Source organism: Mirounga angustirostris, unplaced genomic scaffold, assembly GCF_029215605.1.
Source record: "Mirounga angustirostris isolate CCGP_5_RB_7025 unplaced genomic scaffold, mMirAng1.0.hap1 SCAF_5, whole genome shotgun sequence".
NCBI classification, from domain to species: domain Eukaryota; kingdom Metazoa; phylum Chordata; class Mammalia; order Carnivora; family Phocidae; genus Mirounga; species Mirounga angustirostris.
Genome location: NW_026991713.1, coordinates 173,916,573 through 173,940,816, shown reverse-complemented (window position 1 = coordinate 173,940,816; position 24,244 = coordinate 173,916,573). Strand labels below are relative to the sequence as shown.

At 42.6% G+C, this 24,244-nt stretch overlaps 2 protein-coding genes across 16 annotated transcripts; one reads left to right on the top strand and one right to left on the bottom strand.

Annotated features, from left to right (window-relative positions):
• Positions 1–305: 305 nt before the first annotated feature.
• FAM200A (family with sequence similarity 200 member A) lies at positions 306–9,277 on the bottom strand. 4 transcript variants are annotated; one of them, XM_064593263.1, is made up of 3 exons: positions 4,919–7,376; positions 1,640–2,223; positions 670–806 (listed from the first exon to the last, which is right to left on the bottom strand). In XM_064593263.1, the coding sequence occupies exons 2-3, from the start codon at positions 2,071–2,073 to the stop codon at positions 794–796; spliced, it is 447 nt and encodes a 148-aa protein (XP_064449333.1). In that variant the 5' UTR covers positions 2,074–2,223; positions 4,919–7,376; the 3' UTR covers positions 670–793. The 4 variants fall into 4 exon arrangements, with proteins under 4 accessions (XP_045731712.1, XP_064449332.1, XP_045731711.1 ...); XM_045875756.3 differs by lacking the exon at positions 4,919–7,376 and adding an exon at positions 9,140–9,277 and having other exon boundaries at positions 306–2,223; XM_064593262.1 differs by lacking the exon at positions 4,919–7,376 and adding an exon at positions 8,425–8,947 and having other exon boundaries at positions 306–2,223.
• A 122-nt stretch (positions 9,278–9,399) lies between these two features.
• ZNF655 (zinc finger protein 655) lies at positions 9,400–24,231 on the top strand. Of its 12 annotated transcripts, none has more exons than XM_045875745.3 (6): positions 9,400–9,538; positions 10,771–10,913; positions 12,107–12,192; positions 12,596–12,722; positions 19,916–20,020; positions 20,531–24,231. In XM_045875745.3, exons 2-6 carry the CDS (start codon positions 10,778–10,780, stop codon positions 21,919–21,921), a joined length of 1,845 nt encoding a protein of 614 aa, XP_045731701.1. In that variant the 5' UTR covers positions 9,400–9,538; positions 10,771–10,777; the 3' UTR covers positions 21,922–24,231. The 12 variants fall into 12 exon arrangements, 11 of the variants coding, with proteins under 11 accessions (XP_045731701.1, XP_045731700.1, XP_045731702.1 ...); XR_008506142.2 differs by having other exon boundaries at positions 9,406–9,538; positions 10,751–10,913; positions 13,711–20,020; positions 22,985–24,231; XM_045875744.3 differs by having other exon boundaries at positions 9,406–9,538; positions 10,751–10,913.
• Positions 24,232–24,244: the final 13 nt, after the last annotated feature.

The window sequence follows — 24,244 nt, the reverse complement described above, 5'->3', positions numbered from 1 at the left end:
TTGTTAAGCGTCTGCCTTCGGCTCAGGTCATGGTCCCAGGGTCCTGGGATCGAGCCCTGCATTGGGCTTCCTGCTCCGAGGGAAGCCTGCTTCTCCCTCTCCCACTCCCCCTGCTTGTGTTCCTTCTCTCGCTGTGTCTCTGTCAAATAAATAAAATCTTAAAAAAAAAAAAATACTATTTTTCAAAACTGACAGTAATATGCAGAAATGTATTTTCACATCATTATTCTGGATACACATACATCCAATTCGTGTAAGTGGAACAAGTTTCCTGAAATGATACTACATAGGAAAATGAAACACAGTAAATTCAAAATATAATTTTATTAATATTTAAATACAATCTACTAAAAAAAAAAAGCCCTTAAAAAGTACAAAACCAAAATTTCATGGAGATTGGATTTAATGTGAGGGGTGTGCTTGCCTGTTCATAAGTTCATTCCAGTCAGGAACACAGGAGGATAAGGCTACACGCATGTCAGGTGCACTGTTGAGCCTATTTCTTTTCTTTGTTTTTAATCGTGTTAAGATTGAAAATCCTAGTTCACACAAATAGGTAGTTGTGAATGGTAGTAACAACAATATACTCTTTCTACTTAGCAATGGAAATTCATCTTTAATCTTAATCCAAAATGCTGATAGACTTAACGTCTTGTAATAATTCTTTAGTGTGAATGATGAACTGAGCTGCAGTAATTCATTCTCTTCTTCAGGCTCCAAGTTTAACTCAAGGATTGATTCTGGGGTTTGAAAAACAAATGGATCTTTTATCCAAATATTTTCCTTTAATGATTCAAATTTCTCTTCTGGAAAGTAATGATGAAAGGTTTGAGACAAAGAAGTGAGATGCATCAGTATCTCTAATTTTATTTCTTTTAAGCAGTCTTCATTTATAATGTTCTCTTCAATGTGTTGCAACAAAGTTGGGAACATATAGTAGCTAGGGCGATTACTTTTAAGTCTTGCTTGCCACAACAATAATGTCCTTTGGAATCCTAGAATATGTTCAAGATACTGAAATACATCGTTTTTCCCCTGTACTTTCAAATTTAACTCATTAAGAATGCCAAAAACATCACTTAAATATGCCAGTTTTGTTACCCAAATGTCATCTTCAAAAACATTTGCCAAATGAGATTGCTTTTCAATGAGAACAATGTAAATCTCATTCCTGAGTTCATATACTCTGCTCAGTACCTTTCCTTGAGACAACCAACGAACTTCTGTATGAAACAGTAAGTGGGTATGGTTAACTCCAATCTCTGAACAAAATATTTCAAGAAGTCGACTGTTCAGTGAGCTTCCTTTAATAAAATTAACAATTTTCACTGCATTTTTCAATACATCCATTAGACTTGGTGGAATTTCCTTGGACACCAAAGCTTCTCGATGAATAAAACAGTGATTCCAAAGAGCCCTATTACATGTTACTTCTAACAGTTTTTCAATAACCCTGCTATGTTTTCCAGTCATATTTGCTGCTCCATCACTTGAAATTCCTTTACAATTTTTCCAGTTTAATTTATATTGACCAACAATGCACTTTTCTAATTCAGTAAATAAAGCTAATCCAGTTATGTGTGAATTTAAACTTAAACAACACAACAGATCCTCTATAAAATCATCTTGCCACACATACCTGATGTAAACCAGGAGAGTTGGACAACTTGCAATATCGGTGCTCTCGTCAAGTTGGATTGCAAAATCTATCCCAGACTGTAGCCGCGCAATAAGCATCGCCTCTAAATGTTTTGCGATCGTACAGATTCGACGAGATATCGTATTGTCACTAAGGGGTATGGTTTTTAATTTATCAGCTGATTTATCATCAAAAACTGTCCGTACCATATCCATACACGCTGGAAGAATAATTTTTTCAGCAGCTGTGTGAGCCATTTTTTCTTTTGCTACTCGATACGCAACCAAGTATGATGATAACAAGGCCCTCTCATTCATGGTTGTAGACCGACTAAGAAATGGTGGGCATAATTCTGTGCTGTTTCTTTCCCTTTGGAAATGGTCTTCCTCATCTTCATCTTCCTCCTCCACTTTCACGATCACTACGCCTTCCATCTCCTGGGTGGCCTGGGGAGACCAATCTGCAGTATGCCTTGACTCAGCAGTGTTCAGGTTCAAAGAACTGGCTCACTTGATCCAAACAGGGTCTGTCTGCAGGACTGTCCTTTTTGTCCTAGATGTTTTAGGAGACCAGTTTTTGCTATCCTGCAGAGTAGAAAAATTTAATAGCAGTATGAAAAAGTAACATTGTAGTGCAGTGCTAACACCTCATGTGAGTAGTCATGAAGAGAATTCACTAAATCCAATGTCTTGGTATCTATGTGCAGACAGATTCAGTTGATTACATTATGTTTTTGTATATAGCTCATTTAATACCCTTGGAAACCTTATGCAGTACATGATTACTCCGATTTTAAAAAGCTCAGAGAGGCACCTGGATGGCTCAGATGGTTAAGCATCTGCCTTCGGCTCAGGCATGATCCTGGGGTCCTGGGATCGAGCCCCTCATCGGGCTCCCTGCTCAGCCGGGAACCTGCTTCTCCCCCGCTCTGCTGCTCCCCCTGCTCATGCTCTCTCTCTCTCTGTATCTCTTGTGTCTCGAATGAATAAAAAATCTTTAAAAAAAAATAAAAAGCTCAGAAAGATTAAATAATGTGTCTAACACTACAGTGTAGTAGATCCACTACTCAAACCCAAGTCTTAAGTCCAAGGTCCTAGCTGTGCTGCCACACTGTTAATCTAGTCACTATAAAAGAGTGATCTAGTCATTCTTAAAATGACCATCTGAGTAGGGTGTACAGGATGACCCACTGGGGCACAGGGAAAAAAAATAAAACCTGTATTTGTATTTTAAAAATACTGAAACCCACTTAACCTTTCCTGATAGCCCCCCTGCTTCAGTCCCCATCTCACAGCACTTAAATTCTGTCACCATTTGTATTGCTGAACTTCACCTTACAACTATTAAATTTTCTTTGCTCATTTCTCTCCATGTTTAGTGATAGATCTTCTGAAAATCCCATCTGTCTGTGGTCTTTTAAGATGAAGGAAAAGGCATCTCAGTCTTTGACATCTGGGTCAAAGTTTTAAAGGTGGGGAAGGGGGAATCGATCACATGTTCCTAGATGTTCCCTCATAGTGGGAGTATGAATCAAAATGAAGGGACACGGAGGAAGTGAAACTCAAAAGATACAGGGCTGAGGTCAGGGGCACAGTCACTCCTCCCTGACCTGTAGGCCTGCAAGGAGTGGTGGTGCTAATATTCTGGGCAAGGGCAGCAGAAAGACAGGGTTTTACTTTATATTACTTGAATGATCCCAGAACCCAGTCCTCTTTCAACTTTAGACTCACTGTTTCCATTCCTAGTTTGATATATGTAATATTTTTATGGCTTTTACCCTGAAATTTCATTTGTAATAGTTTCATGCCTTATCTCAACTAGACTGTTCCATTGTGCTTTTGCTCTTATCGTTTCCTGTAAGTCATTTTTATGTAGTTCCTTGCAACTCATAGACATTTAAAAAACACTGGTTTGAATACAAGGTCAGTATTTGCTGCCCATTTTTAGAAAGATCAACAAATTTGTTATAAGTCTGGTATTTCAACATTTGGAAGGGCATGCCATTTATAAATTAAACTATAAAGTTATTTGTAAAACATCTGAATAAGGATGGGAGGAATATTATAATAGCACAGATTTAAAGTACAGAAATAAATTATGTGTCCATGGGTAAGTTACTTATCTCCCACTGCACTGTGTAACCAACCTACTTCTCCAGCAAATAGATTTCATTGGTATGCTTTCAATGAATTCTCTGCAACTGATTGATTAATTGCATACAATCTCTTCAGCACTGATCTGTGTTGTGTTTTCGTGTTTGTTTGGTCCTTTGCCACTTTCAATAACAGAAGTATCTTTCTGGTGGCACTGCAGGAAATGGAGATGGGACATTAGGTTTGGCCCAGGTGGATTTTTCAGTTAAATTCACTTATCAATGAATTTCCAAGTTGGAAGGACCCTTTGAGATAATCTAGTTAATTTTACTTAGGACAAAATTGAGACCCGGTGATGTTCCATCCAAAATCATCCTGCTAATCAGTGGCAGAGAGCGCACTGGAAATGGCCTCCTATTAGCCCAACACACTTTCCACTGCATCCTCACAAATCCCCTTCACCACTCACCGCTTGAGGTCAAGCACAATTACCTTGCACAACTGAAAAATCCACCTGATGTCTGAAATCAGACATTTAAAAGTCAGAAAGTTCAGAAACTGCAAAGAAAAGAGTGAAGTGTATGTAATCTTTTCCTACTGCGTCCAAAATCACTTTATTCCCTAGTTTTTGAACACTAATCACCACCATTATTGGTGATGGGCTTGGGGGGTGAGCACATGATCTGCAAACATTCATGAGGCTTAGCAAACTTGTCCCCTTAAAAAAAAAAAAAAAAAAAAAAAAGCCCGTGGAGCTTGGTGGGTCTTCCTCATTTTACATTTTTGGGTCCTTAAGAACTCAGGTAAAAAAGCCCTCACCAGAAGGAAAGCAAACGCGGACAACTGGGTAACACAGACATTAGCCCAGGGTCCTTTTGTCCGCTACCCCCGGGGTGAAAACCGAGGACAAGAGAGCCTAGGCGGGGCACGCAGTGGACTGCCTCTTCCCGGTCCCAGAGGCACCTCATCCTAGCCGGAAAACAAAACGCCGTTCCCTCTCCGCTTGGATCCGGGGCTGTTCTCCGCCGGGAGACCGCGCGTCCTCCGGCCGAGGCTGGGATGCAGGACGGGAACGTGGACCCTCCTCCTCCCGTCGGGGGCTGTCGTGGCGAGGGAAGTCGCGGAACTCGGCTCTCCACATCCACCTCTTTCCCGCCCATCCTCCCTAGCCGGACCCACGTCTCACCGTGAACCCTGGAGAAGTCTGGGGGTGCTGGGACAGAAAAGGGAGGTGACTGGGACGGCCGAAAAGCAGCACGCAGTCCTTCGCTCGCCACTACCCTCAGTGCGCGCGCACGTCTGTCCGGCTCACAGAAGCCGGAAGTGCGTCAACACCAGCCTTTCGGGGCCGGGCTGCCCTTCGAGGTTCTCTCTAGGAACGCGGGAGGACTGCAGCCTTGTTCTCCAGTCGCCAGTCTGGCTTTGGGGATCTCTCACCTCAGCTCAGCTTTTCCCGCCTCGGAAAAGGAGGCTTAAGTTTCCTTTGATACCATCCCGCTCAAATACTTACACGTTTATTCATGGCAGTAATCATAAGAATTCTAGTTCTTATCAAACAACACTAGTGATGCTGTGTCTGTGTAAGAGGAACCGTAACAAAAATGCAGACTGAGGAATATCAAAGGCAAGAATGAATGGTTTCACAAAACCCAAGTGGCGGCTGCTCTAGGGACCCTGATTACGTACTGCCATTTGAATGGGCAGTATTTTCAAAAATTTCTTCTATGGGCAATAAACTTCTTTAGTACTAGATAGTGGTGAGATTCTGAGCTTGGCGAAAGTTACCAGGGAGTTTTCGGCCTCATAATAATGTAATTACTACAGTAAGTCCAATTTTGCTGTCAAAATGTTAGCACAGTAGTTACGGCTTTTACCATTACTTGAGGAGAAGATCAAGAAACCTCACCTTTTATAAAACCATAACCAAGACCTTGAAAGACTGACACACACACACTCGAAATTCCAAGACAAGTCTGAGCACAATGGAAAGCCCACCAGAGTTAGAGCCACATGCTACAGAGGCAACCAATGACCAGGTGATAGTCTGAGTAACCCTCCAAGCCCTAAATAATATCCCATCCCCTGTGAGGTTTGACCTTGCTGTGGTTGTCGCTGTTTTCTTTCTACTTCCCCATTGACTCAATAAACCACTTGAGTAGATCTTTCCTTCTTAATCACTGGCTGACTCACTAAACTATGGTCCTCCTTGAAGACCTTGTAGTCCCAGAACTTCTTCCTCTACATACTTCCTCAAATTTCCTTCCAGTGTTCCAAGTCATCTCCAAGAGCCATTACATTGTTATGCGTTGTTTTTCTTGTCTAAACCCTGCCCTCTCCTTTTCATCCCTACCACCCGCCCCCCTTCATTCCTAAACTAAAGTGCCTAAAAGGTTCAGGAAGGTAGGTTATTGAATGCAGATGGCCGGTATGTTTTTGTATTTATGTAGCGTGTGTGGCAGAGACTGTGGGGGGCCTTTATAACTCCATTCTTTGCCTGTTGATCTACCGGCACAAGGAACCTGAAGTGGCCTGGTGATATTCTCACTTTCCAGTTCACTGGAACATTTAATGTAGCTCCTAGAAGAAATGTTCTTCCTGCAAATCAGAACCACAACCCAGAAGACTCTGGGCTTGGAGATAAGAAGCACAAATTCCACAAGTGAGTTACTGCGTATGATAGTAATAGGGGCTGCTCCTGTTTCAACCCCTTGGTTCCTGTACCCACTTAGTCTTTCTACTGGAGACAAAATATCATATATATGTTATCGGTTCAATGAGTATCAGTGCAAATACTGTATACTAGAGGACAGCTCCCCAACTTTGCAGGTTGTAATTGAGCTGAGTCTTCAATATGCCATTCCACAGTTGTTGTTGTTGTTGTTGTTTTAAGATTTTATTTATTTATTTGACAGAGAGAGAGCAGGAGAGCACAGCAGGGGGACCTGCAGAGGGAGAGAGAGAAGCAGGCTCCCCACTGAGCAGGGAGCCCGACACGGGGCTCGATCCCAGAACCCTGGGATCATGACATGAGCCAAAGGTAGACCTAACCAATTAAGCCACCCAGGTGCCCCTGCCATTCCACAGTTCTATCGGATAGCTGCTTCTGGGTGATGAGTAAGCACCGTGAATTCTGCAGTTACAAGTTCATTGTCAGACCTCCTTGACCATAAAGTGGGTTCCTTGATTTAAGGTATGTCTAATGGATAAGGCATCCTATAAACCCTCAGATGATGGTGCCGGTGGAGATAAAGCAGTCAGGGAAAACAAACCCTTGTTTAGAGCCTGTGTCAATTCTGGTGTAATATTTTCTTTCTTTTGTAACTATCCATGCCTAGTGCAATGGTGGGCATATGGGAAAGACGAAGGAAGTCCTCAATCCCTTAGGAATAGTTGTTCATATATTTTTTTCTTTGAAGCAATAGAGTATAAGATAAAAATGACAAACTTTATGAGTTGGCTAACTGTTGCCACCTATGTCATCTGAAGAACTGTTGAAAATTTTGCTCAAAAGCAAAATTAGTTTCTAACTACTTTTTGTTAGGGATTGATGCCTACTGAAGAGAAGTTTTATTTTTTTTTTTAAGATTTTATTTATTTAGGGGCGCCTGGGTGGCTCAGTTGGTTGAGCGACTGCCTTCGGCTCAGGTCATGATCCTGGAGTCCCAGGATCGAGTCCCGCATCGGGCTCCCTGCTCGGCGGGGAGTCTGCTTCTCCCTCTGACCCTCCCCCCTCTCATGTGCTCTCTGTCTCTCTCTCTCATTCTCTCTCTCAAATAAATAAATAAAATCTTAAAAAAAAGATTTTGTTTATTTAAAGAGAGAGAAGAGAGAGCACGGAGGGAGGAGCAGAGGGAGAGGGACAAGCAGACTCTTCAACGTGCAGAGTTGGAGCCCACAACCCCAAGATCATGACCAGAGCTGAAACCAAGAGTCGGATGCTCAACTGACTGAGCCACATAGGCGCCCCGAGAAGTGGACTCTTAAATGAGTGCTCCTAAGGTACTCTGACTGGAGCAAACTGCCTGAGTCAGCTAAAACTTAAGACACAAATGCACCACTGCCGCAGTTTGCTCACCTCTGCTGCAGAAATGCAGCAGTCTAATCGGTACGACTTGTGGGGAAATGGCAACTCAGGAAAAAACCCCAAACTCAGAGCGATCCTAGAATATTAGAAGAGCTATTAATGAAGAGGAGGAAGTAATGTGCCATCTACTGTCCCAGGGATCTCAACAGGAACAACAAACATCACCAGGGGGTATATTTTTGTTCAACACAAGAAAAAGGTTCTAACTGGAGCTGTACAGCAAGCAACTGACTAAGCAGTGCATCTTCTGTGATGCTGACTCCATTGTGTCGATACTGTAGACTAGAGATTGTGTCATAGTAGAAAGTTGCATTAGATCAATGACACTCAAGAAGGAAAGAAAGGGAAGGCATATTAGAATCTCTGAGAGGCTGATGGAATTTGAAAAAGCATGTAGAATACTATACTTCTGATTTTTCTTATATTTAATTTGAAATGTTAAATGTCATTAAAGGATCATACTTGATTTGTAAACTTAAAGGACTAATATCGAAAGCCCCTTGCAAATCCAGTTCCACCACTAGACATCCCATTCTGGAAGGATCTGGGAGGTCACAATGCCCTCAGGGCTTCTGTTCTAGCGCCTGTCTTCAGGCTCCCTGCTTTACCTATCCGTTTCTGTAGAGTCCAGTCTTTCCACCAGGAACGCAGCTGTCTTCCACGATCAATTTCTCTGACCAACTCCAACTTCCTCAATGCCCTGTCCCTTCCTCCAAAACATTAATGGTTTCTGATCCCACGATTTTCTGTGGTCCTCCTACCACCCAAACGCCTTCCACCCTCGCTTTAATCAATGTGTTTTGGGGGTGCCTGGGGTGGCACAGTTAAGGGAGGGGCTCTTGGTTTCAACTCAGGTCTGATGTCAGGGTCATGGGATCGAGCCCCACAGCAGGAGACTCTGCTCAGTGCAGAGCCTGCTTGAGATTCTCTCTCTCTCCCTCTGCCCCTACGCCCCCCATCTCTCTCTCTCTCAAATAAATAAATCTTTTTTTATTTAAAAAAAAATTTTTTTTTTAGATTTTATTTATTTGAGAGAGAGAGAGAAAGAGATAGTGAGAGAGAGCACAAATGGGGAGGAGAGGGAGAAGCAGGCTCCCCACAGAGCAGGGAGCCCGATGCGGGACTCGATCCCAGGATGCTGGGATCATGACCTGAGCCGAAGGCAGATGCCCAACCGACCGAGCCACCCATGCGCCCTAAAATAAATAAATTTTAAAAAAACAGTGTACTTTGCACCCCTGTGCTGTTCCCCCCCCCCACCCCCCGCTGACTTAAGGAAGTGGGACCCTGAGGTCCGCCACGCCTCCTCACCCCGACACGCACCACGTGGGCTGGCCACCACCCAGCGGGGGTTCGAGGGTTGGCTGGAACCACGGAAGGGCCAGCGGGGCCGCTTTCCCGAATCCGGGGCTGTCGCGGTCATTACCGGTATACTGGCTACAGAGGGTGCCAGAGGGGTCAGCACCGAGGGAGGTCAGACCCAGAGAAGTACACGGAAAAATAAAAAAAAACAAGCACGAGACCCTCGCGGTACGGGGCCCTCACCCGGGACCCTCATCCGGGGCCTGCCTTTTGCCCACGGCCGTCGGACTCCGCCTCCGGAAGTGCCACTGAGAAGCGCCGGCCTCCGAGCGGGCTAGAGCGACCCCGGAAACCCGGGGGCTGCTCCTAGAGCGAGGGTGTCCGCGACGGGACGGCCGCTGGGCCTGCTCCTCCGCTCGGGTGAGTGCCTGGCAGCCGTTCTGGGGTCGCGGCGGGCGTCGCCGTTAGTTTAGGCTCCCGGGAAGGAGGGGGAGGCGCCCGGTTCCGGCCGACGGCGATTTCGTCCCCAGGAGCGCTCAGGGGCCGGGGTGCGAGGGCCTGTTTCTCCTCAGTCAGGGTTCACCCTGACGCCCGGCGGGCTGAGGGCCTCGCCGCCGGGGCCCGGTGACCGTGCCCTGGTGCGAGCTGGGTCTCTGTGGCCCGCCTTGCTCTTCGGGGAGCGCGTGTTCACCTAACAGGGAAGTGGGAGGAGGGCAGCGCCGGGCGAGGCCTTCCGAGGGCAGGGCGCCAGGGCCGTTTCTGGGGCTGTGGAAACGGGACGGAGCCCTGTGGCGTCCTTGGGTTTGAAGGACACGAGCCAAACCTGTTTGAGTCTCAGCTCTTCCCTGGGTCACTGTCAGGGCCGTGGGAAGCGGCCTGCCCACCTCGTCTGCGTTGGTGAAGGGTCTGACCCCCACCCTCTCCCCCCACCAGGTGGGAATTTTGTCATTAGGCAAGCCTGTTTAGGAATTCAAAGTGGGCAGAGTGTTTGCCAAGTAATTCCTCGGGAGCCTGCCTTAAAAAAAAAAAAAAAAAGTAATCATAACTAGCATGTTTCTCTGGGTACAAACTTGACCCTTGAAAGAAGTCTGTATATTTCAAATATATTTTTTTAAGATTTTATTTATTTATGTGACAGAGAGAGACACAGCGAGAGAGGGAACACGAGCAGGGGGAGTGGGAGAGGGAGAAGCAGGCTTCCCGTGGAGCGGGGAGCCCGATGCGGGGCTCGATGCGGGGCTCAATCCCAGGACCCTGGGATCATGACCTGAGCTGAAGGCAGACGCTTAACGACTCAGCCCCCCAGGCGCCCCTATACATTTCAAATATTTTAAACTTTCCTCAGAAATCTTTAAGTTGTGCTTTCTTGATTTTTGTTTTTCTTGAAATACCACGAATTCTGAATTAGTGGAGTTTAAAGCTGCACACTTGGACCATATGATTTGGTTCTTAAATATTTGAAACTGAATAATTTCCATTTTTCTTTCTGTTGTTTTATTAAGGCGGTTGGTTATTATTAACTGTTTTTATCGAGTACCTGCAGCGTGTAAGATACTTTGCTAAGTCCTGAGGACGTAAAATAATGGGCTGGCTTAACTTAGTGCAATAAATTCTCGCAATCTCACCCGGCAGTGATGGTCCTTGTCCTCCAGAACAGGGATGGAGGAACTATCCGCCCAGGAAGCAGCAGGATCACCAGCTGTCCAGTTTCAGTCTTTGGAGAGCCTGTCTGAGGGTCTGTCCCCAGAGCCTCCGTTCGTGCAGGACACCGACATGGAACAGGAGCTCAGTGGGGGTAAGGCCAAGGGAGCACTTAAATCCAAGAGAACGGGGGTGCAGTGGGGCTCCTGGGCCTGGTATGAGAGAGGCCGGGAACGTCGATAAGAAGATGGCCCCTAGGGGAGGTCTGGAAGGGAGGGTCAGATGTGACTCAGTTCAGTCCTGGTCTTGGGCTCTCTGTTAAGGACAGCCCATCTTTCTTTAATAGGCAGAGTGGTGGTCATTCACTCTGCTTTGGCTTCTTTTCATTCATACAACCTTCACTTTATCCTGGTTTCACATCCAGAACAATTTCTAAGATACGCTGCTTTTGCTGCATCTCACAATCCTTGCCTCGCTCTTACTTCCTCTTAGATTTAGGGCCCTTCTCTCCCCCTGTTCCCTTCACTTAGTGTCTTCCCTCCTTGATGACTTTGCGAGCTCTGCCACCTGCCGTTCTGTTGCAGCTGCAGTGTTTGTGACTAATCTAATTTTGGCCAAAAAAGCAACCATTTAGTTCCTTGGTCGAGCACAACGCCTGTACGAGCGTATACATATCACATATTGACTCAGCAGTAACATCTTTATGTATCGTATAGATAGGTTGACATGTCTTGTACTTTTTTTGTTTTGTAAGAACCTTGTTTTAAATTGCTGTGGCCAACTGCAGTGCCTGAAATAACTTATGTGTCAGCAACACCAGTTGAGTGCCATGGTGTGTAGAGTGCTGTGGGGTGTTGTGGGAGTGTGGAAAAGGTTGTGAGGAAACAGATGACCATTCCTTATTCTTGGGAGCCTTACACAATGGTTGCAGAGACAGTGCCCTTTCACATGAAGGCTTACTGAGATTTACAGAACAGTGTCTGGAAAAGCATCAGAAGTCAACCAAATAGTCATTGCCCTGGACAAGTCACTGCAAGTCTTTATGCTTTGCTTTGCCCATCTGCAAAACAGGTGTAGTGCTTACCCTCCTGTTAGAGGAATGTCCTGTCATGAGAACAAAGTGAAATACGAGATTTTATAAGAAAATCCTGAATCACGGGTCTAAACATGGGTAAAGAGGGCATGCTGATGCTGAGAAGGAGCAGAGTAGATGCACTCAGTACCTGATAAACGTTCATTGGTTTTACTAGAATGTTGATGTGAAGAAGGGTCCCACTGACTCCCTCTTCTGTCAGGGAGCCCTGGGGAAGGGTTGCTCTCACTCTTGGCTCCTCTCTCCTCCCTCAGCTCCACCTGTTCCCCAGGTGCCTGCTCTTCCCCATGAGGGAAGCCCAGGAGACCAGGCAGCTACGCTCCTGACAGCCAGGTATCAGGTGAGCTGAGGAACCCTCTGTTTTTCCTCAGGGACTGTTGCTACTGATCGAGTGTGGCCCTTCCCTCATCCCATCCGTAAACCCTGCCGCGAATTTTTTTCAATAGCAGACCCCAGTTTGGGAATTGATCCTCTTCAGAGACCTGGACTTCACAGAAACCACCTTCCCATTTCCCCACCTCCACCAGTAAACACTGTTCCTTCTTTATCCCTGGTGCTGTGATGGGCGTTTATTAGATGTTAAAGGTTATGGAACTTATTCCCTAGTTTCTAGTCTGTTTTCCCTCCTCCCCAGCTGCTACACACTGGACACCCTCGACACCCTCTCTGTGTCATCTCCTTTTTTCTGGCCACGATGCTATAGTGGCCTCATTCCCCAGAGCAGCCAGGCTGTGTTATTTCAGGAGTTTGTGACATTCGAGGATGTGGCTGTGCACCTTACTCGAGAGGAATGGGGATGCCTGGACCCTGTTCAGAGGGATCTCTACAGAGAAGTGATGTTAGAGAATTATGGGAACGTGGTCTCACTGGGTAAGGACTTTCTTATTATTCAGTTTACGTATTAGGATTTCTTTACTTCCTTGTTTCTGAGGAGGTGCGAGGTCTCTGAGAAAGCAGAGATTGGTTCAGATTCCAGGTCTTAGAACCTCTGAATCCTCCATCTTCAAGGTCATTTCCTCTGGGAGTGGGTTTTCTTGGGGGGAGGGTGAGTTCAAGAGGAGACATTTTACTCCTTATCTTTAATTAACGATTCCTGCTTTCGTGGGGCATCTGTTTCCTGTTAGAAAAGGGAAACTTGCTTGTGCTTTGCCTAAGTTCTCACCTTCTCTATCTTTTCCTTTTTTATGAGAGGGACTTTAGAGCCTCCCAATCCACAACCAGACAGTTCCTTCCTGGTAATTCAGTGCCCCTGTATCTGAAAGTTTTCCATTTTTCTTGGAAGAAGAAATCCTTTTTTTAAAGATAGGCTGAAATCCTTGTTGAATGATCCCTCACCTCTTAACATTCCTAAATTCATCTCCAAGAGGCAGAGTTCGAGAGGCTTCATTTAAAGACATGACTCACTGCAAGTCTATTTCAGTGAGTCATCCAGATGGTAGTCCTAAGTAACCTCACCCAGAGCAGCAGAAGTTTCAGCTTTAAACCGAGTCTCTCCTTTGTTGTTTGGGTGGTACAGCGGGCTGCCGGGATTAGGCACCCGGTAGTGCTCTAGAGCAGCATCAACGGGGCTGTTGGCAGCCCCCTTGATGTGAGCATTGCTCCTTCTCCTCTTTCTTTTGCCAGTCTCTACTTCTGCTTTTTTTTGTTTTGTTTTTAATCTTTTGTATGTATGTATTTAATCACACTTTTTTTTTCTCTTTTTTTTTTGGCTTTGCCTATGCTGGTGGCATCCAGGGTGTTCCTTTGTCTCCTTGATTATGCTCAGGATTAAAGAAGGCTTTTTACCTGTGGGGAGGCAGCCTGCCCACTGGGAAGGTTTTTAGTGTGTTTCCCATTCCTGGCTCTTTGATCTTTGTAGGCATACTTCTCCGTCTTCCTACCACCCGGATTCATAGTGTGAATTCCTGCCCGGCCCTGAGTCATACCCAGGCAAGTGCTTTCTCTGGAGAAACACTTGCAGTTCTTTCAGCAGGAATCTCCAAGAGATGGCCCAAGTATCGGCTTCCCATCGATATTGCTCGTCCCCGCTCGGAAACTCCTTTTCCACGATTGTAAGATATTACACTTGATTGATGCTCTCAGGATGCCACCACTGTGTAAAATTGCAGCTCCTCAGATGACCTTTGTTAAATTTCGGAAGGGCCAAGGAGGCCCTCCATTGCAGCCAGATGAATTTTGAACCTGAGTTCTGAGTTCATTCATAAGCCACGGTTGGTGGTCATCTACTTGTGTTCTGACAAACCACAAAGTTCAACTCCAGCTCCTCAGTTATGATCTTTTCATGTTATTTTAGAATGTGGAACATATGCTGTGCACCTCTCTTTTCTGTAGTGAATATGACCAGCCCCTTCTGTTGTCTGACTTTTCTGTGACCCCTGGGCTTTCCTCATGTTTAACACTCTAGTCTTCTCCTTTAAGTCCCCATGGCCCCCTCCAAGGCCCTGACTTTGTCCCCTTTATTCTTTGTGGTGCTATACAGATTGATGCATTTAAATGACTTTTCCTGATCAAGTGTTCCTTAGCTCTGTCCTTGATGGATGGGAAATGGGAGGGCAAGAGTTTAATTTCTTTATTTCAGGGTATCAAATTGAATGTATATTTAACAACTTTGTAAACTGTAAAGTGATGTAATTGTAAACTGCTGTTAATTTTATCTAATAATTACATAATTTCCAACAGTTAACCTGTCTACTTTTTGGAGTAAACAAACTTCTTAGCACTTGAGTCAGCCTAGTAGCACAGCGTGCCATGAGACTGAATTTTATCCCATTTCCTGTGTCATCTCTGCACAAGTACAGGACACTCATGCACACGCACACATACTGGCTACAGATGCATACAACAGACCCTCCTGTTCACCTTGTTTTTGTGACCACGTCAGCAGCATTTTTAGTTAATTATTTTTTACAGTTCTCAGGAAATCATTCTCATATTTGTGGGCTCAGCAGACTCCACCTGAAATGTAAGCTTATACACCTAATTAGCTTAATGTTTGGTGTTGTAAAATATGAACTTAGCAGCCCCACTATCAAGTTCACATCTTTTCCCCACAGCAGTAGCTCAGTTGTCACAGACATCAAAACTTTGTTCCTTTGGGTAAGTGCTTTTACTATATAGTAGTAAACATACAGAGTATGAACAGCTGAATAAAAGAATAAAAAAGTAAGTAAAAAGTCATATTTTTCATTAACATATCTAAAAAGAAGCATGTTCTGTTGACAGCGAGTGAATTACTGGCTGGAGGGTCATACCCAAAGGGAAGTTATCTGGCTTAGTGCCGGAGATTAAGACCAGGAAAGTGGTCTGGATTGCATTTTATACAGGGTCAGTGTGGCAGGTGTCCTATTAGATGACATCATTAGAAACATGTCTATCGGAATTCTGGTTGTTAAGTAAGTTGATAAATCAGGAAATGTTTGGCACATACCCTTTGGTTTTTGAAATTGATGTCATGAGGACAAAAATTATTTTGTATAGAATGTCTTTTACTACCATGGCTATTTACTATTTTTTGAGGAGCCAGTGTGTTACGAGGTACTATACATATCTCATTTAGTACTTGCCATAACCCTGTGAGCAAATGTTACTTTATTTTATACCTGAGGAAACAGGCTCAAAAGTTAAGTGATCCACTCAGGGTCAGAACTAGGCATAGGACTCAGATCTGAATCTGAAGCTCATGTTCTTTTTCATTGTTTTGCCCCTTAGGACAATTAGTCCAACCACATATGGTGTTTTGAGCTTTTGTTTTTGTTTTTTAAAGATTTATCCATCTAATTCTTTAGAGAGAGAGAGTGGTGGGGAGGAGCAGAGGGAGAGAAGGTCCCAAGCGGCCTCCGTGCTGAGTGCAGAGCCCGACATGGGCTTGATCTCACGACCCTAAGGTCACCACCCTGAGATCACAATCTGAGACAAAACTGAGTCAGATGCTCAACCAACTGTGCCACCCAGGGACCTCACATGTGGTTGTTTTATATTCTTACGGCTTTATACTCTGATGACAATCAGAAAAAGCCATGAAAAATTGGACAGATGGGCATTAGGTTGTACAGTTTGGGAGCAGAAGGAACATGCGTTCAAGAAGAAATAAAATTGTGTAGGAATACAGTCCATTAAAATAGGTATCTAGGGGCACCTGGGTGGCTCAGTCGGTTAAACAGCTGTTTTTGGCTCAGGTCATGATTCCAGGGTCATAGGATCGAGCCCTGTGTCATGCTCCCTGCGCAGTAGGAAGCCTGCTTCTCTCTCTGCCCCTCCCTCCTGCTCTGCTCTCTCTCACTATCTCTCTCAAATAAAAAAAAAAAAAAAATAGGTATCTACATAAGAACAATATTACTAAGGAGAGCTTTCTTTTGTCTATTAAGGACCAAGAAGAAGGGCATAAAGCTTCCAGGTGGCTAAAATCTTAGCATAACTGGTATAAGCAAAAAAACAAATAATGAGGTGAATTTTAAATAAATAAAATTATTTTAAATAAATAATAAAGCTAATTGGAGAACTGTCAAGGTTTAAATTTAAAAAATTAAAAGGTTTTGGGGCGCCTGGGTGGCTCAGTTGTTAAGCATCTGCCTTCGGCTCAGGTCATGATCCCAGGGTCCTGGAATCAAGCCCCGTGTTGGGCTCCCTGCTCAGCAGGAAGCCTGCTTCTCCCTCTTTCATTCCCCCTGCTTGTGTTCCTGCTCTCGTTATCTCTCTGTCAAATAAATAAAATCTTAAAAAAAATAATAAAATAAATTAAAAGGTTTTAATAAAAGATTAAATAATTTTAGATAGGAAAAATTAATTGCAAATGCATATTTTGAAAGCACAGAGTTCTGACTTTAAAATTTAGGAAAGGGGCGCCTGGGTGGCTCAGTCGTTAAGCGTCTGCCTTTGGCTCAGGTCATGATCCCAGGGTCCTGGGATCGAGTCCCACATCCGGCTCCCTGCCCGGCGGGAGGCCTGTTTCTCTCTCTCCCACTCCCCCTGCTTGTGTTCCTGCTCTCGGTATCTCTGTCTCTGTCAAATAAATAAATAAAATCTTTAAAAAATAAATAAATAAATAAATAAATAAATAAATAAATAAATAAATAAATAAATAAAATTTAGGAAAAAGGCATTCAGGCCAATGGCAAGAAAACCTGCCTTAATGCTTCCTGTGACCCTTAGAATGTTAGACTAGAAAGAATATAAACTGGGGAATCAGACTTGGGTTCATTTTACCAACTGTCTACATTGAGCAGATTATTTAAACTGATACTTATTTTCTTCAACTATAAAACATGAAAAATAATGTCTGCCTTTTCTGGGTTTATGCCAAGGATTAAATTAGATTAAATTATGTTGTGAGTGTAAGTACCTGGCTCATGGTAGTTACTTAAATGCTTTTTTGGAAAGGACTGCAGGTGATAAGAGCTATAGATCAGATTAAAAAAAAAATTTTTTTTTTTTTTAATTTTTTAAGTAGGCTCCACACTCAGCATGGAGCCCAACACAGTGAGAGTTTGGATTTTTATTTTAAAGAGGCTTTCATTTCTTTGACACTTAAGTGATCTTTTAGTTTGCTTTTAACTAGAACATCCATGACTCCAAATATGTTGGATCCTGGCTATCCATGTATTACTCTATAATCACTATTTCTCTGTTCTTTTTTTTTTTTTTCCGAGAGAGAACACGAGCGGAGTTGGTGGGGGGGGGAACAGAGGGAGAAACAGACTCCCCACTGAGCAGGGAATCCGAGGTGGGGCTCAATCTCAGGACTCCAGGATCATGACCTGACCTGAAGGCAGACGCTTAACCAACTGAGCCACCCAGGCTCCCTTCTCTGTTCTTTTTTATTTATTTTCACCTTTTACTCCATTGTCGGTATGTTGATCTCCTGTTGTCTTTCTGTACATATGTTGGAGGAAGGGACAGATTTCAACACAATCATTATTTTTTACTAGCAGATTATGTGAAAGCCAGGTTCTGAAAGACTGGGTTTGAGCCCTGGCTTTGCTAGTTATTGTGAACTTGGGCGAGTTATTTAAACTGTCAGTCTTAGTTTTCTTATTTGTAAAATGGGTACAGCGGTAGTTTCTACTTCATAAAGTTATGATGAGTATTAAATTAGTGAAAATTTGTAAAGTTCTTGGTGTGGTACTTTGCACCTACCAAATGTGCAGTAAACCTTAGCTTAATATTTTAATGGTACTGATGATATAGATGGCTTTTAAGTCTATATTTTGAACCCTGTTCTCTCATCAAAACTAGTCTTTTTTTTTTTTTTAAAGATTTATTTATTTGTCAAAGAGAGCACAAGCAGGGGGAATGGTGGGCAGAGGGAGAAGCAGGCTCCCCACTGAGCAAGGAGTCTGATGTAGGACTCGATCCCAGGACCCCGGGATCATGACCTGAGACGAAGGCAGACGCTTAACCGACTGAGCCACCCAGGTGCCCCCAGAACTGTAGTATTTTATCTCTAACTGCCTACTAGACATTTTCTCTTATTCCTGACTGCATTAACTTAAACACAATCTAAAATCAAACCCTTCTTTCCACATGGAGATGGTCTTTTTTGTTGTGTATAGGTGATGTGGGTATAGATACAGAATAAATAAGCAACATTTGCTTCAGTTATCAAATACTTAGAAACACTTTGATATCTGAGCTAAAAGTTACAGATTCTGTTATCAGAATTCTGAGCAGAATATTTGCTGCTTCATGCCATGCTTTTTTTTTTTTAAACTTGAAAACTATTTCATTTGATATGGAGGACCTCAACTAAATAAGCGTCCAAAGGAGGGGAATAGACTATTAATGCCCAGCAGGAATTCAGGAACACAGTAAATGCCTTTCTTTTATCTGTTCTGTATCTTCCTGTTCATAGGTTCTCACATGGAATCCCAAGAGGACAGCTGTTGGTTTGTCATATTTTACAGGCCTAGTGCCCTTTAATAAACTGGTTATGTGTTATATGTTGACGCTAGGACACAAAATTGGCACTCATTAAGTAGCTCTTAAGTAAATAAATTAAAAGAAGTACAAGATATAAGATACATGGTCCCTGCTAGTAAGAGTTTATAAATGAAGTAGGGATGATAATTCCTGAAGCCAGTTAAATAAAAATCTATAAACTCCATTATATAGTGACATGTCAGGATAAGAGGAACAAATAATAAATTGTGTAGACATTCAGTAAGTGGAGGAAAAGGCTTTTGGAGTTGACGGGCTTGAGCTAGCCCTTGTATGTGTGCTACTAGAAGATTTCTGGTCTGAAGACGTATAAAAACTTCCCCTTTGATACTATAATAGTTCTGCCCCCCTCAGGATCAGACTGCTTCTTGCTTTTGCTTTAAAAGAGATTAGATTCTAGCAGTCCATTATGTAAGCCAAGAAAGACCATTTTTATGTGAAGGTGCACTTTCATTGAACTTGGCTCTCTCTATCGTATTATAGTTAGTTGTTTATATCTGTCTCTACATAGTTTCCATATGGGAGGCACCCCGTAGATGTTTGTTGAATAAACAAGAGTGTAAGCTCCTAATGGGTAAGAATGTGTTATTTTTGTTTCCTCATGTTCACTGAAGCGAATTGAGATTGGTGAAGTTTCTTGAGATTGGTTCTTGGAAAATCAGTCCTCCCTGATTCTGTTGCTGCAGTTTAGCTCACCACACAACAGGTGCTTGAGTATTCACCTTCCTCCAGTCCAGCGAAGTTATATTTTGATGACTTCCCTTTTGACCTGGTCTAGTACTTGTAGACCAGGTCTAATACAAAGATTGATCTATAGGCAACAGCTGAAGAGTGAAAATGATCACTTCTGTGAAGACAGGTACACACTCATGCACCAATTCCCTTGTCTGAGTAATGTTTAAATGAATACTTCTCCCAAAGTCATCAACTTGCCCCGTAACACAGCTCTTCCTGGAGCACAAGTAGGAGCTCCCTGTAGAAGATCTTTGCCCTTCTTACTCTCCAGGCCTTCCCTAATGTCTTCTAAGAATTTACTTTCTCTCTCCATTAACTGTTAGTTAAGAGAAAAAGTGTCTTTGTGTAGTGTCTGGGGATAAATCTCCACATCCCATTTCCTTCTCTGTGAGCAGGATTTCCAATTTCCAAGCCTGATGGGATCTCCCAGCGGGAACAAGATCTACAGGTCTTTGATCTGGAAACTAAGAATAGAGAAGTCTTAAGAGATGACTGCTCAGGTGAGTAAGGTAGAATCAATCAGATGGAATTAGTAGGGAAGTAGAGTCAAGTTGTTGAGCCAAATTGTAGCTGCTTTGGCAGTCAGAATGAAGAGCTCGGTCTATATACTAGATGGCGAGCTCCTTCCTTTTCCCTTCAGTTTTGATGAATTCTTTGCATTTACTTTATCCCTTATCCACAAGTTGTACTGGGTCCCTGTTCAAGTTGCTTATCTATAATTCTTTTGAACTACTTCCCTATTACCTGCTTTGAAACACCTTAATTGGTTATCTTCTTTGCCAAAAACATCCTCTGTTTCTACCACACCCTGAACCATTTGTATATTACCTCACTGCTCCTATTCATGCCCTTGCATCTGCTGTCGAGATTTTGTGCGTGTGCTTCAGAGTAAATAAACTCTCATTTTAGTAGATTCTAGATTAGTTTTCTCCTCTCTGAGGTTTTTTTTTTTTCCCCCTAAGCACAGGGTACAGATTACATTTGCATTTTCTATTTATATATTGAATCAGATGGAGAGACGAGAGAAGAGAACAAGCTGTTGATTCCTAAGCAGGAAATTTTGGAAGAAGTACATTCATACAAAGTGAGAGTAGGAAGACTCAAAAAGGATATTGCCCAAGTTCCTGGGACTAGAGAAGTGTCTAAACCTGAGGACAGATTAGAAAGGCTTCAGGAAATCCTAAGGAAATTTCTCTTCCTGGAGAGAGAGTTTAGGCAGATAACAATCAGCAAGAAAGCCTTCACCAGTGACAGTGAATGTAATGAACCTGAAAAAAGCTTCAGTCCGGACTCTACCCTTGATACAGATCAGAGAGTTCTTAGAATACAGAATATTGATGATACTGATAAGTATGACATGGGTGTGAACCAGAATTCAGCTGCTGGTAAACAAGAACAAATAAATCTCATACAGGATGTTCAGAGTAGTGAATATAAGGAAAGCTTAATGGATCTCTCCCACCTTAGTAAATGTGACAGCATTCCTGCCACAGAGAAATCCTATAAATGTGATGCATGTGAGAAAGTCTTCCATCAGAGCTCTGCCCTTTCTAGACATCAGAGAATTCATACTAGAGAGAAACCCTACAAATGTAAAGAATGTGAAAAATCTTTCAGTCAGAGTTCAAGTCTTAGTCGACATAAAAGAATACACACTAGAGAAAAACCCTATAAATGTGAAGCATCTGATAAATCCTGTGAAGCATCTGATAAATCCTGTAGTCAGAGCTCAGACATAACTCCACATAAGAGGATTCACACTAGAGCAAAGTCTTACAAATGTAGTAATTGTGAAAGGGTTTTCAGTCGCAGTGTACATCTTACTCAACATCAGAAGATTCACAGAGAGATGCCCTGTAAGTGTACTGTATGTGGCAGTGACTTCCATCATACCTCACACCTTGCCGAACATCAGAAAGTCCACTGTGAAGAGAAAGCCTATGAATACAATGATTGTGGGTTGACCTTTATGAAACATCAAGGAATTCATCTCAGAGAAAAGCCCTATACGTGTAATGAATGTGGAAAGGACTTCAGATTGAATTCCCATCTTATTCAGCATCAAAGAATTCACACAGGAGAGAAACCACATGAATGTAATGACTGTGGAAAAGCTTTTGGTCAAACGTCATGCCTTATTCAGCATCACAAAGTTCATGGGAAAGAGAAGTCCTATGAGTGTAATGATTATGAGGAAAGTTTCAATCATAGCTCAGATCTTGTTCTTCAGCAAGAAGTCCTCACCAGAGAAAAAGCCTTTGACTGTGATGCATGGGAAAAGAACCTCAGTCAGACAGCACACCTTGGTCAACATCAAAGAATTCATACCAAAGAGAAACCTTATGAATGTGACGAACGTGGGGAGACGTTTAGTCAAATTCAGGCCTCATTCAACATCTGAGAGTTCACACCAGGGAGAAATTATATATGTACTGAAGGTGGTGAAGCCTTCAGTCATAGCTCAACCTTATTCAGCATCAGAGAATCTACACCAGAGAGAAACTCTCTGAATGTGATGAATGTAGGAAAACTATTTGTCAGTGTTAAACTTCATCGACATTTGCGAACCCATACCAATGAGAAAATCTATGAATACATTGAATGTGGTAAATGCTTCATGCTATTTTCATACCTTAGTCACCATTGGAGAATTCTTACTGGAATAAAATTCCATCACTGTAATAAATGTGAAATAGCCTTCAGTCAAAGAAACTACCTTGTTCAGCATCAAATTCATTCCATGCAGAAAGCCTGTGAATGTAATAAGCATGTATGCGCATGGGAGGATTCAGTCATATTCCACCCCTTATTCAACGTCAAAGAATCCGTGCCCAGGAGAAGCCATTCAAGTGTAGCAAAGGTGACAAATCTTTCAGTGGGAGTTCAAGTCTTTTTCATCATTAGAATCTCCACACCAGACCAGAATCTGATACAATGCAAATGGAAAAAATGTACCTCTACATTTCAGGCTTTACTCAACATCAAAATACTGGAGAGAAATTTTTATATAAAATTGTTAGCCCTGATTTTTTCATTGCAGAAGAAGATAGTCTGAGGAGTGATTTGGTGAATGCAATGCTGTTTCCTCATGGTATTCTTTTATTTAATAGGTGGTGTAGGTAGGTATATAAACTTTATTTATGGAGCTCATTTAAACTATTTTTTAAAATATGGCCTATGAACATTTTTATTTTTCCTGAAATTTGGTTCCTGTTACAGCTTCTCTAAGATATTGTTAATACACCCATGTAAAAACATAATTAACTTCTGGAAAGTAGCTCATTTAGATTTTTCTGCTGTTCTCAGCCCAAGTTCTCTCCAAAACAGACTCTTAGGTCTGCTGTTTTCTGAGCATCCTACTTTCCTGTTGCTTTCCAGCCACAACACTTGGATTCCTGTTAATTTCTCCATTTTCTTAGTACCTTCAAATGATGGTTTTCTAGTTTTAAGCTTCTCACCAGCAGGTTTGCCATCCCTACTTGATGTTCGTGTTCTGGTGTCTTCTTTCCTAAAGTGAAGCATCTACCTTTAAAAAGAATTGGATTTCCACATCCTGTCCATCCATGAGTTTGAAGGATTCCATCTCTACTGCGTTTGCGGCAGGCAGCTAAACATTTTCAAATGACACCCCACCCAATAGCTGTCTTGTCTGCATCCCACAGCCCTCTAAAAGAGATAAGGACGTCAGGGAGCCAACAAGACTCCTGATGGTCTAACTACATTCATTCAGCGCCTGTTCTGCATGTCAGAGTTTAGAATTATTTTATATACTTCCTGTTGAAGGACAGCAAAATGCTCAGGTCTGCTTTTGATAGGGCAAAATATAAAGAACATACACAGAAAAGTCAGAGAACTTCATAAGGGAATGCAGCTTTTCAAAAAAGATACTGCTGTTCTTCTGTAATCTCTCTGGAGAGAGTATTTTAAGAGAGTGGCAGGTCTTCCTGGTAAAATTTTAACTACTATGATTGCTTCTTTATTTGTTTGGATTTTTGCGCCCCCCCCCCCATCAATCCAGGACAGTATTTGAAGTGTGGGGGCTTTGTGTATAATTGTTTATTCGTCATCGCATTTTCTGTATTTTACAAGAGTCTACAGGCCATATAAAAGAACTTGGTTTTTTGATTGATAAAAGTGATCACAGATGTCAGGATGTCCAGAGTTCAGGGTCACTGTAAACACCTAGCCAAGAATTCATGATTCTTTAGATGTTGTCAAAGCATTTTATTATATTTTTCCATCTTAAGTTTCATAATATTTTGTGAATAAGACAGGTGTTAACTTAAAATTCTTATTGTCATTCCAGCAAGTGAGGCCTTCATAGTTCAGATGTTATAATATTCACTAGGGATTCTCAACAAATATATAACAATTTACTGCTTATTCTGTAATCCTCTTATGGCTAAGCTCTAAGATCGTTCTACCACCGTATTTTGCCTCTTAGCCATCAGCAAGCATAGGATCTTATCAGGGCAAAGTAGAGATCTAAATGAATTGATTTAAATGTAAAAGCAAATGAAAAATGCATGTTTTTTTTCCATTGTTTATGAATGTGTATGCCCTTATGTACAGAGACCAATGGTCACTTCTGGTGATTATGAAACAGATTAATCCCTAAATAGCAGAATATGTAAAAATCACATGTATGCATTTGGTTTAGGAATGTGCTTTTGTACTTCCACTTGAATAAAGGTGTGTTTGATACTCAGAATCTGTTTCAAAAA

Coding starts and splice junctions, on each gene's coding strand:
- ZNF655 (XM_045875745.3), top strand. CDS start 10,778: ATGGAGGAACTATCCGCCCAGGAAGCAGCAGGATCACCAGCTGTCCAG. Junction 12,723..19,915: donor TGGGAACGTGGTCTCACTGG/GTAAGGACTTTC, acceptor CTCTGTGAGCAG/GATTTCCAATTTCCAAGCCT. Junction 20,021..20,530: donor CTTAAGAGATGACTGCTCAG/GTGAGTAAGGTA, acceptor ATATTGAATCAG/ATGGAGAGACGAGAGAAGAG.
- FAM200A (XM_045875756.3), bottom strand. CDS start 2,073: ATGGAAGGCGTAGTGATCGTGAAAGTGGAGGAGGAAGATGAAGATGAG.